This window comes from Vombatus ursinus, unplaced genomic scaffold (genome assembly GCF_900497805.2).
Source record: "Vombatus ursinus unplaced genomic scaffold, bare-nosed wombat genome assembly UNPS02014809.1, whole genome shotgun sequence".
In the NCBI taxonomy this organism is placed as follows: Eukaryota; Metazoa; Chordata; class Mammalia; order Diprotodontia; family Vombatidae; genus Vombatus; species Vombatus ursinus.
The window spans coordinates 1596074-1611807 of record NW_020954587.1 but is presented as its reverse complement, the minus strand read 5'-3'; the positions used below and the strand labels follow the sequence as shown (position 1 = coordinate 1611807).

General features: G+C 35.1%; 1 protein-coding gene across 1 annotated transcript in view; it reads left to right on the top strand.

Annotated features, from left to right (window-relative positions):
• The window catches only part of CFAP47 (cilia and flagella associated protein 47), an 857531-nt gene extending 842044 nt beyond the window's left edge, over nt 1-15487 (top strand). Inside the window, exon 63 of the mRNA XM_027875456.1 lies at nt 14906-15487. Within this exon, the coding sequence (XP_027731257.1) occupies nt 14906-15121 (216 nt within the window). The 3' untranslated portion in view covers nt 15122-15487. The remainder of the gene's footprint in view (nt 1-14905) is intronic.
• Nucleotides 15488-15734: the final 247 nt, after the last annotated feature.

The window sequence follows — 15734 nt, the reverse complement described above, 5'->3', positions numbered from 1 at the left end:
TTCGTAATTCTATTTAACTCTGTCTTTTGTGTGCAGAGTTGAATACAGTCCAAGAATAATACATGAAAGCTACAATAAATGGTCCTTGGGGTGACTAACTTCCTATTATATGGACTTGGACTTATTTTATATTTGTTCCTATTCCAATTCTTGCAGGTACTTTAATAACATTATTAAAGTGCCTTTAAATTCATTCTAAAATAAAGATCAGTGTTTCTGAAACTATATGAAAAGTATCTATCTATCTAAGCATACACCTATTTGTGTGTATATGTACATACATATATATGTGTGTATGTGTGTGTGCATGTATATCTTGGCTTTATGTATATGTATATGTATGTGTTTGTGAGTATATACATATATATCATGGCTTCATGAATCTAAAATGCTATGAACTATAGTAACAGTCTTGTCCTTAAACAAAACAAAGCAAAACTTTTAATCTATTAGTCATTAGCCCCTTAACATTTCTCATGAGTACCTGATCCACATCAGTGATGAATGTATAGCACACTATACTCATAATAACAGATCTTGAGAACTCAATTCACCACTTCCCTTTTATCCCAGCTCCCCCTTCCCCCCAAAAAAAGAGATTAATACACAATTATTGTTCAAACAATTTAATGTTTTTGTTGTTGTTGTTCTGGACCCTCTGAAGTTCAGTGATTTTTCCTAGAGTCAGATAGGCATATGTCACAAAGAAGACTTGAATCCAGGTTTTCTCCACTCTAAGGTTGGCTTTCTATCCACTGTGCCATGCTTCCTTGTTTTAGTTTTGTAAGCTATTTAATATATAATAATATATCATAGAATATCAAATTTGGAAGGGCACTTCAAGGCCTGCACATAGACTGAGACCTTACTTTGCAATATTTCCAAAAAATAGTTATCCAGATTTGACTGAAAGATTTGTAGTAAGTGAGAAGTCCCTATATTCAAAGAATCCCATCCTATTTTCAGCTGCTTTAATTAAGGTTTTCTCTCCCCTTTGTTTACATCCTAAATCTGCCTCCCTATGACTTCTATGTATTTCACTCTGAAGCAAAACAGAGCAAGTCAAAGGGATCTTTCTCATGATGACCGTTCCAATCCTTAAAGATTATTAGCATGTCCCTTCTAAGTCTTCTATCATCTGGACTAAACATCACTAATTTTTTTTCAATTAACCTTATATGACATGATCTTAAAGATCCTCATTGTCCTATTTGTCAATGTCTTTCCTAAAATATGAAGTATGGAACTGGACACAGTATTCCAGATGAGGACTGACCAAGTCAGAGTAAAGTAGAGCTAGAAACTCCTCATGGTGGATCTTATGTTAGTCAGTGCTCTTTACAGTAACATGAGCTTTTTTTGGCTTCCACGTCTCAATGTTGAGTCTTATTGAGCTTATGATACACTAAAAGCTGAGCTCTTTTTCACACCAATTGTTGCATGGTCGTGTTTCACCCATGAGGCATGCCTGGGGTACTTGTTGTTGTTGTTGTTGTTGTTTTATAACACAAAGATAGGACTTTACATTTATTGCTATTAAAGGAGGCTGTCATTTTCTTTGTCTTTTTGACTTTTTAGGTTTTTTTTTTTTAATCTTGATTCCGTCGGATGACATTACCTATCCTTTCCTGTTTTGTTTCATCTGTAAATGAGACAAACATGCCTGCTATATCTCTAAGTCATTGATAAAGATAATGAACATTACAGAACCATATCCAGGTCCCTGGAGAATTCTGCTAGAGAATGTCTTCTAATGACTAGTATTTGGGTCCATAGGAGTAATGTATACTGCCACCAAGAAGGAAGAGGGAAGTACTGTCCCTTCCCCAGTTAGTATATTTGCAAATAAGATTTTTATTAGTCAGCAAAATAGGATCAGATATCCTGAGGACATAGTCTCATAAAACTAGTTAATCTCATAAAACCTTTTACCAGAATTACATAAAACTCAGTACAAAATAGAAGAAATATGTTTCATTTGGAAAAAGTTGAATGTGGATGAATGAGAAGGAGTTAATTCTCATACTAATTTTTTTTCCAGTCAAGGGGATAGATCCATGATTCATCTGAGATGTTAAATTCCTACTGAGAAAGCTCCTTGTATCAACAATTTTGACACCTCTGCAACTTTTCATGTTTTTTTTTTTTGTATTTTGAGCACTTAACACAGTGCCTTATATATTGTTGTTGTTGTTGTTCAGTTGTGTCTGGCTTTTCTTGACCCCATGGAACACAGCATGCCAGGCCCTTCTATCCCCCATTATTTCTCGAAGTCTAACTTCATGGTTTTTTTTGTTTGTTTGTTTCCACGATACCATCGATTCATCTCATCCTCTGCCATCCCCTTCTCCTTTTGCCTTCAATCTTTCCCAACATCAGGGTCTTTTCCGATGAGTCCCATCTTCTCATTATGTGACCAAAGTAGTTAAGCTTCAGTTTCAGTATTTGACCTTTAAGTGAATAGCCTGAATTAATTTCTTTAAGTATTGACTGATTTGATCTCCTTGCCGTCCAGTGGACTCTCAAAAGTCGTCTCTAGCATCACAATTTGAAAGCATCAGTTCTGTGGTAGTCAGCTTTCCTTACAAGCCAGATTTGAACTCACAAAGATGAGTCTTTCTGACTCCAGGCCCAGTACTCTATTCATTGCGCCACCTAGCTGCCACTGCCTTGCATGTACTGTGTGCTTAATTAGTGCTTGCTGACTTGGTGAAAAGATCACGTTACTTGCGCTGGGACTCATGGGCTGTATATGTCAGCGATTAGACTTAAATCCAGGTCTTCTACCTCTGAGGCCAGCTTTTTGTATTTTATGTCATGCTGCCTCTCTAACTTCCTATATCTGTTAAAATGATAAATCCTCTGACTAATCAAATTGCTTCTCCGAATTTCAAGTTTTCAACAAACCACACATTAAGTGATTGCAACCCTAGGGTTAGACTTTCATCCAAATAAATTGTTTATCTGACAATAGTTAGGGAAGATAAGCCATTTCACTTTATGCTAAAGTTAATAGGGCAATTGGCTAACTCTTGAGGGTGATTTATTTTTTCTTAATGACTGTTATCTTTGAACATAAGCTGCCAGTGCTGGTTCATGTCAGCACCTTTTCTGAGTGAATTTATCCTCCCTTAATATGAAACCTGTCAAAGTAGAATATTACATAATTCCTGGGAAAAGATTACCTAAATATTATCTTTCTGCATTTTTAATTTAGATTTCAATTACTAAACTGGGAAGGAAGCCACAGAAACTACTTTCAAAAATGTTTTTTAATCTCCCTTCTAAATAAGATTTTTCTATAACCTTATCTAGTGCTATATAAGTGCCCAATGTTTTCTGGAAAAAAAAAAAGGCTAAAATGATCAAAAATCTGGTTATATTATGTTATATTTGGGAGCAAGGTACTTTAAATTGACTTTATTGTATAGTTTATAAATCTTTCATAGAAGTCTGAATCTTAGTCAAAATGGATCTCTAGCATCAGCTAATCCTAGTCTTTACCTGGGATCACTGAAACTTAACCAGATTAAATGATATGAAATTCTTTTTCCCCAAAGCAGTCCATTCCATTTTGGGGTACCTCTTAATTGTTAGATATTTCTTTCTTATGTTAAGACAACATCTCCTTCTCTTTGACTTTTACTACTTTGCCTATCACCTGGAAGTAATCTGTATAAATCTCATTCTTCCAATACTGTCAACCCTTTAAATATTTGAAAACCATTATCTAAACCTCACCATGATTATCCCCAAGTTTCCACTTTTTCTGATGAAATATCTCCAGTTTCTTTAATCAATCGCTGTCTAGCATGTCAGTCATTATCATTAGCCTTTAGACACGTAAGTTTGAAAATTAAGTATTTGCACTTAGTAAACCATTTAGACTGCTGGATTTGTCATCAGAAACACCTGGATTTTAATCTTCCTTCTGACAATTACTAGATATGTGACTGTAGATGTCCTCTATCCAATTCTGAACCTATTTTCCTTGTCTGTAAAATGGTAATAGAAATCCCTGTGGTAACTACCTCACAGTGTTCTTGGAAACCTCAAGAGAATGTATGTAAAATGCCCCATAATCTCAAGTTTTTATAATCAACTACTATATGACTGGCGCATTATAGACTGAATGAATGAATGGTTGTTGATTGATCATTGTCTTCATAATCATGCTTTGTTCTAGAGTCCTATTGTTCTAATTAGTGAGTGCCTCTCATAATTCCCTATTTAAGGCCAGGCCAACTCCAGCCATGCCTTACTTACACCCTCCTCCTCTTTTCCTCCCTCCCCACTTAACAGTTCCTGAACCATAATAATAAAAAATCAATACTGACAGTGTTACTGCCAAAGAATTGTCAATGTACAAAAATAAGATATCCTATGTAATTGTTAAAAAGTCAAGGGGTAGGGAAAAATGAGGTTCCTCAGTCACATCATAATCTGGGTATGCAAAAAAAAGTGCAAAAAATGTATTAGTAGGAGGAACATTCCTTGGTAAAGAGACACATTATCTCTATTTAGAAAGTTCTATAAAATCAATAAAAACTGAGATGTGACTTCAGCAAAGTAACAGAAGAGAAAATCTTCTAATTTCTCAGCATGTACTTATTAACAGAAACACAAAGAATAAGATAGCAATAAATGTATCTCTTCAAATAATGAAAAAATGCATCAAATAGCTGGAAATTAGCTCATCATAGCATACACTAGACATATATATATAGCTATAACAATTTAACAAAAAAAGTATGAAGTTTTCAACGTATAATCAAAGAGGAATTTTGAAAAAGAACCAGAGAAAAATAAGTCATCACTGAAATGTATTACAGGAAAAGAAGACAGGCTTGTCTGTCATGCTCATGGATGACAGATGGACAGTATGAGTGCTTCTCTGGTATTCTTGAAATATCAGAATAAATTGAACAGGGCCTCCAGCAAGTGAGGTGGGTCCTCATGGTGAACTTATGGGAAGATTTGGGCAAGTTCAAAAAAAAAGGATCTATGGGCATGAATAGATTGCCATCTGCTTCATTACTGGAATGTTTAAATCTATTATATCACTGATTGATTTAGTACTGGATACCTAAATAATTACAGAGATGTGCAATGTTTTTGCTAAGGTATGTCTAAATAGAAAAAAATTGATATAACTCTAATTAATCAATACATGTAATACCATGTAGTAATTAAATTATGTCAGTATATAATTTATAGAAATAAATAAGATAGTAAAAAAATTCAAAAGGTTGGATAAAAAGTCAAAAAAGGAAAGGAAAACAATGAAAATTTGAATGCAAGTATTTTGGTATTAGTAAGTTTCAAATTATACTCCAGTACATTATCAAAATTTTACATTACCAAACTAAAAATAACATAAGTAGATCAATGAAAAAGATTAGATAAAAATATATAAGTAGACCAGTGAAATAGAGATTTGCTTATTAGCAAATGCACATAATAGTCTAGTAATAAATACAAGAACATAAATGATAAGAGAAGAGGCTCATTACTTTAAAGAGAAATTCTTAGAAAGCTTAAATGTAGTTTGGTGGAAGATAGATTTAGACCAGGATATTTCATCACATACTATAATTGAGTCCAAAAGAATAGAAGATATGAATATTTTAAAAATCCCACTATTAAAAAAATTGGATGTGAATAGAAATGACAATTGTAAATGGGCAGAAAATGCATAACTAGTTGCAAAATACAGAAGATAATAAAACACAAAAGAGACAATTTTAAATACATGAAGTTATATTTAAAATGTGGTATTCTTTCCGAGAACAGTCTGAACCATACTGTTAAATAGAGTGTGGCCTCTTCGGTGTCCATGCTGAAGAGCACATAGCCCACCTTTCATAAGATTCCAGCCTATATCACTGATTCATGGTCAACGACAATCCCTTCCCAACATCTGCAGGGAGGCTATAAATAAGGGTATTATGGTGGCACCAGGGAAGGTGAACCCACCAGCGAAGTGCATTTTGGTGATAAGATGCTGAGAAAAGTATCTCAGGCTGAGGCAAAGGAGTAGAGGCATTAATGCCATGAACCTTTTGGTCACCATAAGACCACAAAGTATGCTTAGGATCAGCAGATGAAAAGATCATTATAGGAAAGAAATCTCTTACCATATGACACCTCAGGGAAAAATATCAGTAGCCCTATTCAGGATACAACAGAAGCCTTCTGAATGGAGTCTTTTTTTTCTTAATTTATTTTCAACATAAATACTAAATTTGAATAAACAATAAGAAAAGAAAAAAAGAAACAAAATTAAATGCTAAAACATAAAATAAGAAAAGTAAAAAAAGAAGCATTTCTATATGCACAGCAGAATATGAGAGAGGATTCAAAATATACAGCAATAAATTTCCATTTTGGGGCAGCTAGGTGGCACGGTGGATATGGCACTGGCCCTGAAGTCAGGAGGACCTGAGTTCAAATCTGGCCTCAGACCGAACACTTGACACTAGCTGTGTGACCCTGGGCAAGTCACTTAACCCCAATTGCCTAAAAAAAAAAAAAATTTTTTTAAAAAAAGAGGAAAAAATAAATTTCCATTTCAAGAAGGCTTATACTACACATTGTGTTCAGAGCTGTCCATCTTTGCTTCCCTGTAAGTTTCCTTTTGTTCTCTGCTGTGCACTTTTTACCTTGTTCTTTTTTCCCCCTTCCTCCCCCGCCCAAGAAGGCTACAATTAAGCACAAATACACACATATGTAATGCTACACACATGGGTATGTATATTATGCATGTATAAATGTATATTATGCACACATACATATATACACACATACATATGCATATACATACATATCCATAGTCATATTCATATATGAACATGTACCTTCATATGCATCTATGTAAGACCATATTATATTTATTTATTCTCTGTTTCTCTAAGGGCAGATAACATCTTCTTTGATAAGTCCAAGTCTTTCCATAGTTTTCTATGTCCATAATCTCATCATGTCCTACACCACAGCAATATTCCAACCTTATGCTGTTTAGTTATTTTAAATAGTCTAAAACAATATTGACTAATATGGCTGACTTATAGTGTACTTTCCTTATTTTTCTCTTTTGATTAAGTCTATTTTAGCTTTAACTTTGGCTAAGATCATGATTACCATTCCCTCTTTTTTCATCCAATAAATTATACTCCTGATCATTATATTATGCTTGTGTGTTCTCTTATTTCCTGTCCTTCCCTCCTAACTCTTCTACTTTACTTCTACCCACTACTTTGACCTCCTATTACTTAACCTACCCCCTCTCCAAGGGACCCCACCCTATCCCCTTGCTCTCTTGTTTCTATCTGAATTTAGAAGATTTTTATAGCCTTCTAAATATATATGTTGTTCCCTCTTTATCCCATTCCTCCAACTATTTAAACTGTTTATCTAAGGAACACTTTATAATTTAATCTATATGTATCTTTTTTTTGTGCTTTGGAATGCTAATCCCCAGATATTTTATGCATTTGTTAGTGAACCTACACTTTCAATTTGGTCCTATCAAGATGTTAGGAATATATCAGATAATGCAGTAGATAGAGCTCCCAGCCTGGAGTCAGGAAGACCTGAGTGCCAATCTTGCCACAAACACTGCTGTGTGACCCTGGCTAAATCAATTAACCCTGATTGCCTCAGTTTCCTCATCTGTAAAATGAGCCAGAGAAGAAAATGGCAAACAATTCCAGTATCTTTGCCAAGAAAACCTCAAATGGGGTTGTGAAAAGTTGGACATGAAACAACTGAATAAGAACAATATGATGGATTCTAAGATTGAATGATCACTTCCCCCAAGGTTTACATAATTTCTATTTCCACAACTATTCTCTCCTTGTTTATCAAATTAAATTCTAGAGTTTCAATTTCTTTCATAGTTTGCCCAATCTTTTAAGGAATGAATTCATTATTAAGACCAGCCAATACTTTATTAGCTATTCTGCTTTAGGCAGGGAGAATTTGTTATCACTTCTCTGCCTGTTTGGGTTAAGATCAAGTGTAGGCAGAGAGAGTTCCAGCAGATGTCCAGATAATTGAGTACTCTCAGTACTTTAGAATGGTTACATGCCAGGTTTGGGACTATTTTCTACTTTTCTTCAGGTGGTTGGTGGTATTCCCATTATAATATGGCTTTTGTTTTACCCTTCCTTGATTCATTTTCAACTAAATTCTTTTTGACATATCTCACTACTTTGGTTCTTGAATTTCTTCACACAAACATTTCTCCTTAATCCTTAGAGGATTAGCATGTAAGAATTATGATTTATAAGTGAAACAAGACCAACACAATTTATATAAACAAGATATTATCACAGAAAACTGGGATGTAAATGGGAAATTAAACATCAAAAGCGATTACAAACTTCTAAAATAAAACTTTAACTAATATAAATCAGTTGGCTATAGGAGAGCAAAGGGATCTAAAGGATACCTTAGAAAACAAACATGTGATGTATAAAGTGAATAGATAAAGCATCCAAGGACAGCCACAATTTATAATATAAATTTGTTTGCAAAATTTTATAAGGCGGATAGACAATTATGAACATTATTTACTCATGAAACAGAGACAAGATGTGGAGGATAAAAGTACTTTTAAAGAAAGCTTGGCTAGAGACCTAACTAAGCAGTCATCCCAAGGACATTAATGCTTTTCCATCTATATACTTTCCCCCAAACTATATTAATATAAATATATATGTATAATCTACACATATAACAAGGATATCCTTAATGACTACATTAGAGAGAAACAAGTAGCATTTTCATGTGATAGTTCACAGTGGACCACTGCCTCTGAAGTCCCTTCCTCAGATTCGTGCATTCTTCCTAAAACCTCCATTTCAAGGAAGTGCCACGGCCATGCCATGCTAACTCCTTCATTCTTTGTCCTGCCCTGCTTCTAGATCTCAAAACTCCTTAGTGTGGGTCGACTTTCTTCCCTTCTGTCCCCCAGATTTTCAGCTCATTTTTATATGTTGTCTCCCAGCAGGGATTGTTTTTCTTTTTCTTTTCTTTCTTTCTTTTTTTTTCTTGCTTGACAGTCTTTTTCATCACACAATTGGTGAAAGGTTTAGGGAATATGAGATCCCACTCAACATCATCCTAATAATTAGTATCAGGTGAACTATCAAACGCAAAAATGAATGCTTGCCAAAAAAGTGTTTGCCATCTTCATGGAAGAAATCCAATATAAAGTTCAGGTTGAAGAAGGCATTCCTTGTGATGTTGATGGTCTCTGAAAGCTTTTGTTTGTGGCTGACATGATTTTAACTGCATTAAGCCTGAGACCATTTCAGAGCCTCCTGGATAAGATCCATAACCACTTAAAAAGGTTATTTACACAGTTTAAAAGAAAGTGGATGAATAATGCCTGCTCAGTCACTTTGTGTTTATGCATGTACAATTGTTACATATATGTGGATAAACATTAAAAGATGGGCCTTTGTTTCATTTGGATTTTTTTCCATTTGAAAATAAACAATGAGTTGGTCCCAGAATTGTGGAAGAGGGATATGATATATTGGCTTTGAGAGATTACAAATTGTTTAGATTGCTCCTGAACTTCTCCCTGAAACAGCCTCATTTTTTAGTTTCAATATTCTACCGTATTGTTCTATGACTGAGTAATGAATCATTATAATCTCTGAAGTCATGAAAATTATCAACCAAAGGACAGTAGAGAAGGCATGGTGCATGTAAATAGGCTGCAATGAATTACAAATGAAGAGAATTAAAGTAGAAGATCTAATAAAAATGTATAAATGAAAAAATATGGCAAGATCAAGGGACATCCCATTTACTCCACTGGTATCCTCACAATGTCAACAGAAATTGAAGTAAGCCCTGGAATGATGGCTGTAGCCTTTTGTTGATTTATAGTAGGACATGGATAAGAGTCACAGAGGATGGGCAGTCACTTGGATTGGTCATGATCTCTATCACTAGGAGTTAATGCCCCCATTTATCTTTCATTTCCCTTTTGAATACCACCTACTTTCAGAGTTATGTCCATTTTGCGGGCAATTTTTATGTAGAGACCTGAGACTGGATTTTATCTAGATTTTTTTTTTACTTTTGAATGTCTCAATGTTTCTACTGACATCCTTTTAAAGCCAGTGTTGTAGTCTATACTTTCTGACTTTCTGGAGTATGTAACTTGGTAGGCTTGTGTAGATAGTTTTCTCTCTCCAGTCTTATCAGATTTAAGACTTTGTTATATTTGTTGGGTTCCAAACAATATATGCTTATATCTATACTTATCTGTAAAGAGGGATACCCCAGGGGGACTTCAGCAGAAGTAAAGAGTCTTGAGAGATAAGGAACAGAAACATTAAAATATAAAGGGAAAGGCCTTCAGATGAAATATATATGTGTATGTATATATAATGTATATAATTATATATATGTATATACATATATTCAAGTACACACATATACATATATGAATATATCTACATATACATATATATATAATATGCAGGCATGCGCACACACACACACACACATGCATACTGTCCTAGAAAGGGTAGAAAGAGAGATAAGGAACAGAAACATTAAAATATAAAGGGAAAGGCCTTCAGATGAAATATATATGTGTATCTGTGTATGTCTATATAATGTATATAATTATATATATGTATATACATATATACAAGTACACACATATACATATATGAATATATCTATATATACATATATATATATAATATGCAGGCATGCACACACACACACACACATGCATACTTTCCTAGAAAGGGTTTCATTTTTAAATATTTCAGTTGCCTATGAAGAATGCATGGAGATACTGAACTTGTCTCCTGGGCACAGACAGCATTATTAGTTTTGTCTCTAGTTACTTATCTGAAAGGAGTATGAGAGCTTGAAACTACGCATTCTAAGGCAAGGTGGCAGCTTGAATCAGCTAGGTGGAAAGAATGGAGAAAACATTAAGCCTAGAGTCAGGAAGACCTGAATTTAAATCCAGCCTCAGATAATTACTAGCTGTGTGACCCTGGGCAAGTCATTTAACCTCTGTTTGCCTCAGTTTCTTCATCTGTAAAATGGTGATAACAATAGCTACCTTTTAGGGTTATTATGAGAATGAAATGAGATAATAATGGTAAAGCATTTAGCACAGTAGTTGGCACATAGTAAGTAATATACAAATGTCAGCTTTTGTTAAGGTAGAGTGTCTTACAGAGGGAAAGGGATTTTGAGCCTGGAAAGATCTGTTAAATTGCAGAAGAAAGATTTCTCCCAATTCCTGCCTGAAGGTGGCAAGGTGACAAACTGAGAAGGGAGATAATTCTGCTGATCCTAAGCTGAATCTTTGCCCTAACTGAAAGAGAGCACACTGCCATGCAACCAAGCCAGTGACTAAAAGTGGAAAAGGACTTTGGATACCCATTAAAGATCAAGCCCGAGACATTCAGAGAATTGGTCCTTCTGTAAGAATGCCCAGCAACCTGTTTGGGCTAGCCTGGCAGCTATAGCTCAGCCCACTTCAGCAGTAGATTGACCTGTCCAGCTACACTTTATTAAAAATGAGGCCAGCAGAGCTGTGGAGCTATCTCATCCATCATGAATGTGACCCCCGTCATCACTATCCCCCAAATATTGTGAGGAAACTCCAGAGAGAAAGGGCATTAAGTCTGTGCAGTCCCACAACTGTGACTTGCTTTGGCTACTTGTGTTCCCTGCAAATGTGCCTGAGGACCACTGTATTTTCAATTCATGGCTACTCCCTCTGCCCTTCCCTCCAAGGACTCTCTGTATATGTTTGAAAGATTATATCCAGGGTATTGGGGAAAATGTTTTGCAACTAGTCTTCTGGTTATACTATTTGAAAAAAAAATGGTTTTCCTAAAGACCTGAATCTATCAGTCATTTTTTAAAGGGAAAAAACACTGGGAAGGTCTTATAATCTAGTAGAGCCACATGCAAAGTTATTCTTCTGGGGTGCCAGTGCTTGGTTGAGTGAACCTTTATGTGTATCTATCTATCTATCTATCTATCTATCTATCTATCTATCTATCTATCCAAATATATATATATATATATACATATATATATGTATTACTGTCTGTATCTCTGTATACATGCATGTTATGTATCAGCTAAGTCAGGAGGTATATGCGATATTCTAAAGGCATGGTATTCCACCTTTGCAAAGATGGGAGGGAGGCACATTTCCCATTTTCTCCAAGATGAATCTTCATTATCATTAAATAGTATTCATTCATTTGTTTGTTGTTGTTCTTTCCATTTAAAATATAAATTGTTTTGTATAATGTTTTCCTGATTTAGCTTTCTTTACTTGGCATCATTTTATCTAAGTTTTCTCATTAGGCAAATGTTATTTTTACTCATCCTAGTTAAAGATTACATCATTCCTGACCAAAATAATGCAACTCTTATATTTTAAAATGTGGTCCAGAAATTTAAAAAGCCTCTTCTGAGATTCCATGGTTTCAAGCAGCTGCCCATGCCCCAAACCTGTCTTTCTGTTCTAAAGACCCTGCTTTCAAATGGAAGCAGTTATGGAAATGCCACCTGTGTACCTGAGCTTTTCAGATTCTTATGCATGTCTTCATAATCCCTAACCACTGTTTCTAGATTCCTTCAGTCAGCATCATTTTTATCCATGTAAATCACTAGAGCTAGGTAATAGTTTCCAAGTTGAGCACATTTGAAAAAGTTCTCCACCATGCCCCAGGTAAATATCCTTAGAAGACAGCAGATATCTCTAACTGTTATTATTAGTCTGACAAATAACTTCCCAAGAATCCTTCAGCAAGGCACCTCCAATCACCACTATTTGTCTTCTTCCTCCAACTCATTCTGGAAGAACTGTGTTTCTTGATGTCCCTACCTTACCTCACGTATAAATGTCATCATTCCTAGAAAAACAATTCACCTACTTCCTCTTCATATGGTCCACATGCTCCATCTATGGGAACAGCCAAATAGTCATCACCAAATTCCAAGTGCTCAAAAGGCAATCATCTTAGCTCAATCAACTTATATCATGGGAGCTAACATGCATGAAAAAGTACATATAGAAGACACTCAAAATAAATGTATAGTTTACTGGAGAGGGCCTAGGAGCTGAGGGTACTAGATGGTGGCTGAGACTTGAAGGAACAAGAAAAACCTTGACTTGGAGTTGAGGAGTAAGTGCATTTTAGTACAAAGGCAAATTAATGGGAGAAGGAATGTTATGGGAAAAGAACCAACAATAAACACGAGGGGTAAAAATGTATAAATGAAGAATACCTGCTATAAAGAATGAAGGCAAAAGCATTGTGGCTTTGGCATACATGAAAATACCCAGTAAGCTAGAAAATGACTACCTTATTGAATTCTCTTCCCTATATGTATCCATAGAAGCGATGAAACATTTCATAACCAATTCCTATACAAATTCTTCTCACTTGAACTGCTGTAGGCAGAAACCTATCAATTCTATAGGTTTCATGGTTTGAAATCTGAATATGCAGGAGCCAGCTCAAAATTACTTTGGAGAGTGGACTGTAAAATTTTCAGTAAGCATTCAAACCTTGGAAATCAGAGCTTGGTTTGTTATTTTGACTATCTAGACTTAAGAAAATGATGGAAAATGTCAATAATGTAGATCAAACTTAAAAGTGTATTGTGGGAACATATTTTAGAGGCGGGGCAGACAGTTGTAAAACATTTACCAACATATCCCTGTTTATATAATCTATCTCATTTAAACCACCCAAAAGGCATCTGGCATAAGTACTTTAAGTATAATTATTTCTATTTTATTGGTGAGCAAAATAAAGCTCAGAAAAGTTAAAAATCTGTCCATAATTGCACAGTCACTGTGTGAGACATGATAAAAACCAAGATCACCCCTGCTCTCAGTCCAATCCAATACAATGGACATTTATTAAGCAACTACCACGTGCCAGGCACAGTGCTAAGTGCTAAGGCTACAATTAATTAAAAAAAATAAAGTTAGTTACTGCCCTCAAAGAGCTTGCAATCTATTGGGGGAAGACAACCCACCAAAGGAGGCAGGACAGCAGAGGGGAAAGGGGAAACTGGGGACACCAGGGGTTCCTGGGGAGGGGGCATCTTTTTCAGTGGAATTGAAACCAGACATAATAGTACTTCTATAAAGGAAGGCATTGGGAGGATTTTGGTACTCCATCCTTCAGCCCTCCAATCAGAGGGGAGAGAAGGCTGAGGGAGTTGGTGTTATTTGAGGCTGGAGGTAGCAGCATGGAGATGAGATTGGAGGAGATTAACTTAACCTGGGAGGAGCATCTTGTTTCCTGGAGTTGAAATCAGGTAGAGTAGCAGTTACAGAGTGAAGTGAGTGAGTCTAATACTCTATTCATCAATTCATGGTTAATTTAAATGCAGTAATGAAACTTTTGTAAATCAGTCTTATAACCAGTTCTTTCAATTAGTCATAGTTTATGTTTGGAAATGGTCCTATCACAAACTATATGAAGACCCTCCCTCCATTTTTACTCTCATTTTTCCTCTCTCTCCCTACCCCCACCAAAAACAAAAACAAAAACAAAAAAAAAAACAAAAAAAAAAAACCTCGCACAGAGAAAAAATGATGTGACCACCTACAGGGCAGGCTTGTGACTGTGTGTGTATTTTTAGTGAATGCCATTTCATTCTTAAAATGAAGCGAGTTTCATTGCCTGTTGTGCAAGTTAATAGTTTTTCCCTATGGGTGAGGATCTATTTCTGTGGCTTCCATGCACCCTGCACAGAGGAAAACAAATGACTTTCTAATTCGCATATTACTTTAAGCATTTTATTTGTTTGTTTCAAATGCTTTCTCTATTAGACCATGGTTGCTTCACATGAAACTTCTCCCCATCTTTATTTCCAGACAGAAAATATCTACTGGATGTATCAGATCAATGGGCTGCCACCAAACACAGTACCACCAACAAATGTACCAGCTAGAATTGATTGCATTAATAAGAACCTGAGAACCATCCCAGTTCATCAGCGCAACTTCCTCCAGGAAAACACTAAACTAATCACCACAGGGGTGTCCTCAACCATCAAAGGTGCTCCTTTGGTCTTAAGAAAAAATAAATAAAATTTTTAATGTATAATTTGCCTTCAAAAGCAATTATGATATTCCATCATTTTGTTTATTCATTTGAATACCTCCAGGGGATGATAGAGATGATATAGCATAGTTAAATACCTTCTATACGTTTGCTTTCATTTTAAATGGTGAAAACAATAACAAAAGCACTGTTCTTCTAATATATGTTTCTTAGGTAGGTTGCCATGTGCATATTATGAAATTGACTTCAAATCCCTAAATATAAGCATTTGCTAACTTTTAAAAATACAGGAATACATTTATAGCCAAAATGAAAATGAGTTTCAGTGAAAAAGCTGTTTCTCATACTTATGTTGCTTTAAAACCTCAATTTCTCATATTGATGTAGCTTATGAACCTTTAAACTTTAAACATAAAATTAACTTACTGCTAAGGAATGGATTGCCAAGCAATGTGAAAGATTTTTCATTTTTCTTTTCTATGTTTTGCATATTTTGCATAAGTTTCCAAAAAGTGATTTAAAAATTAATGCATCTAATATATATTTTAAAAAATATTCCCAAGTTCATTTAGGAATGGGACTGGGACAAAATGATCTATGGTAGGGATGATAATTGAAAATCTTAGAGACATAAAAAAT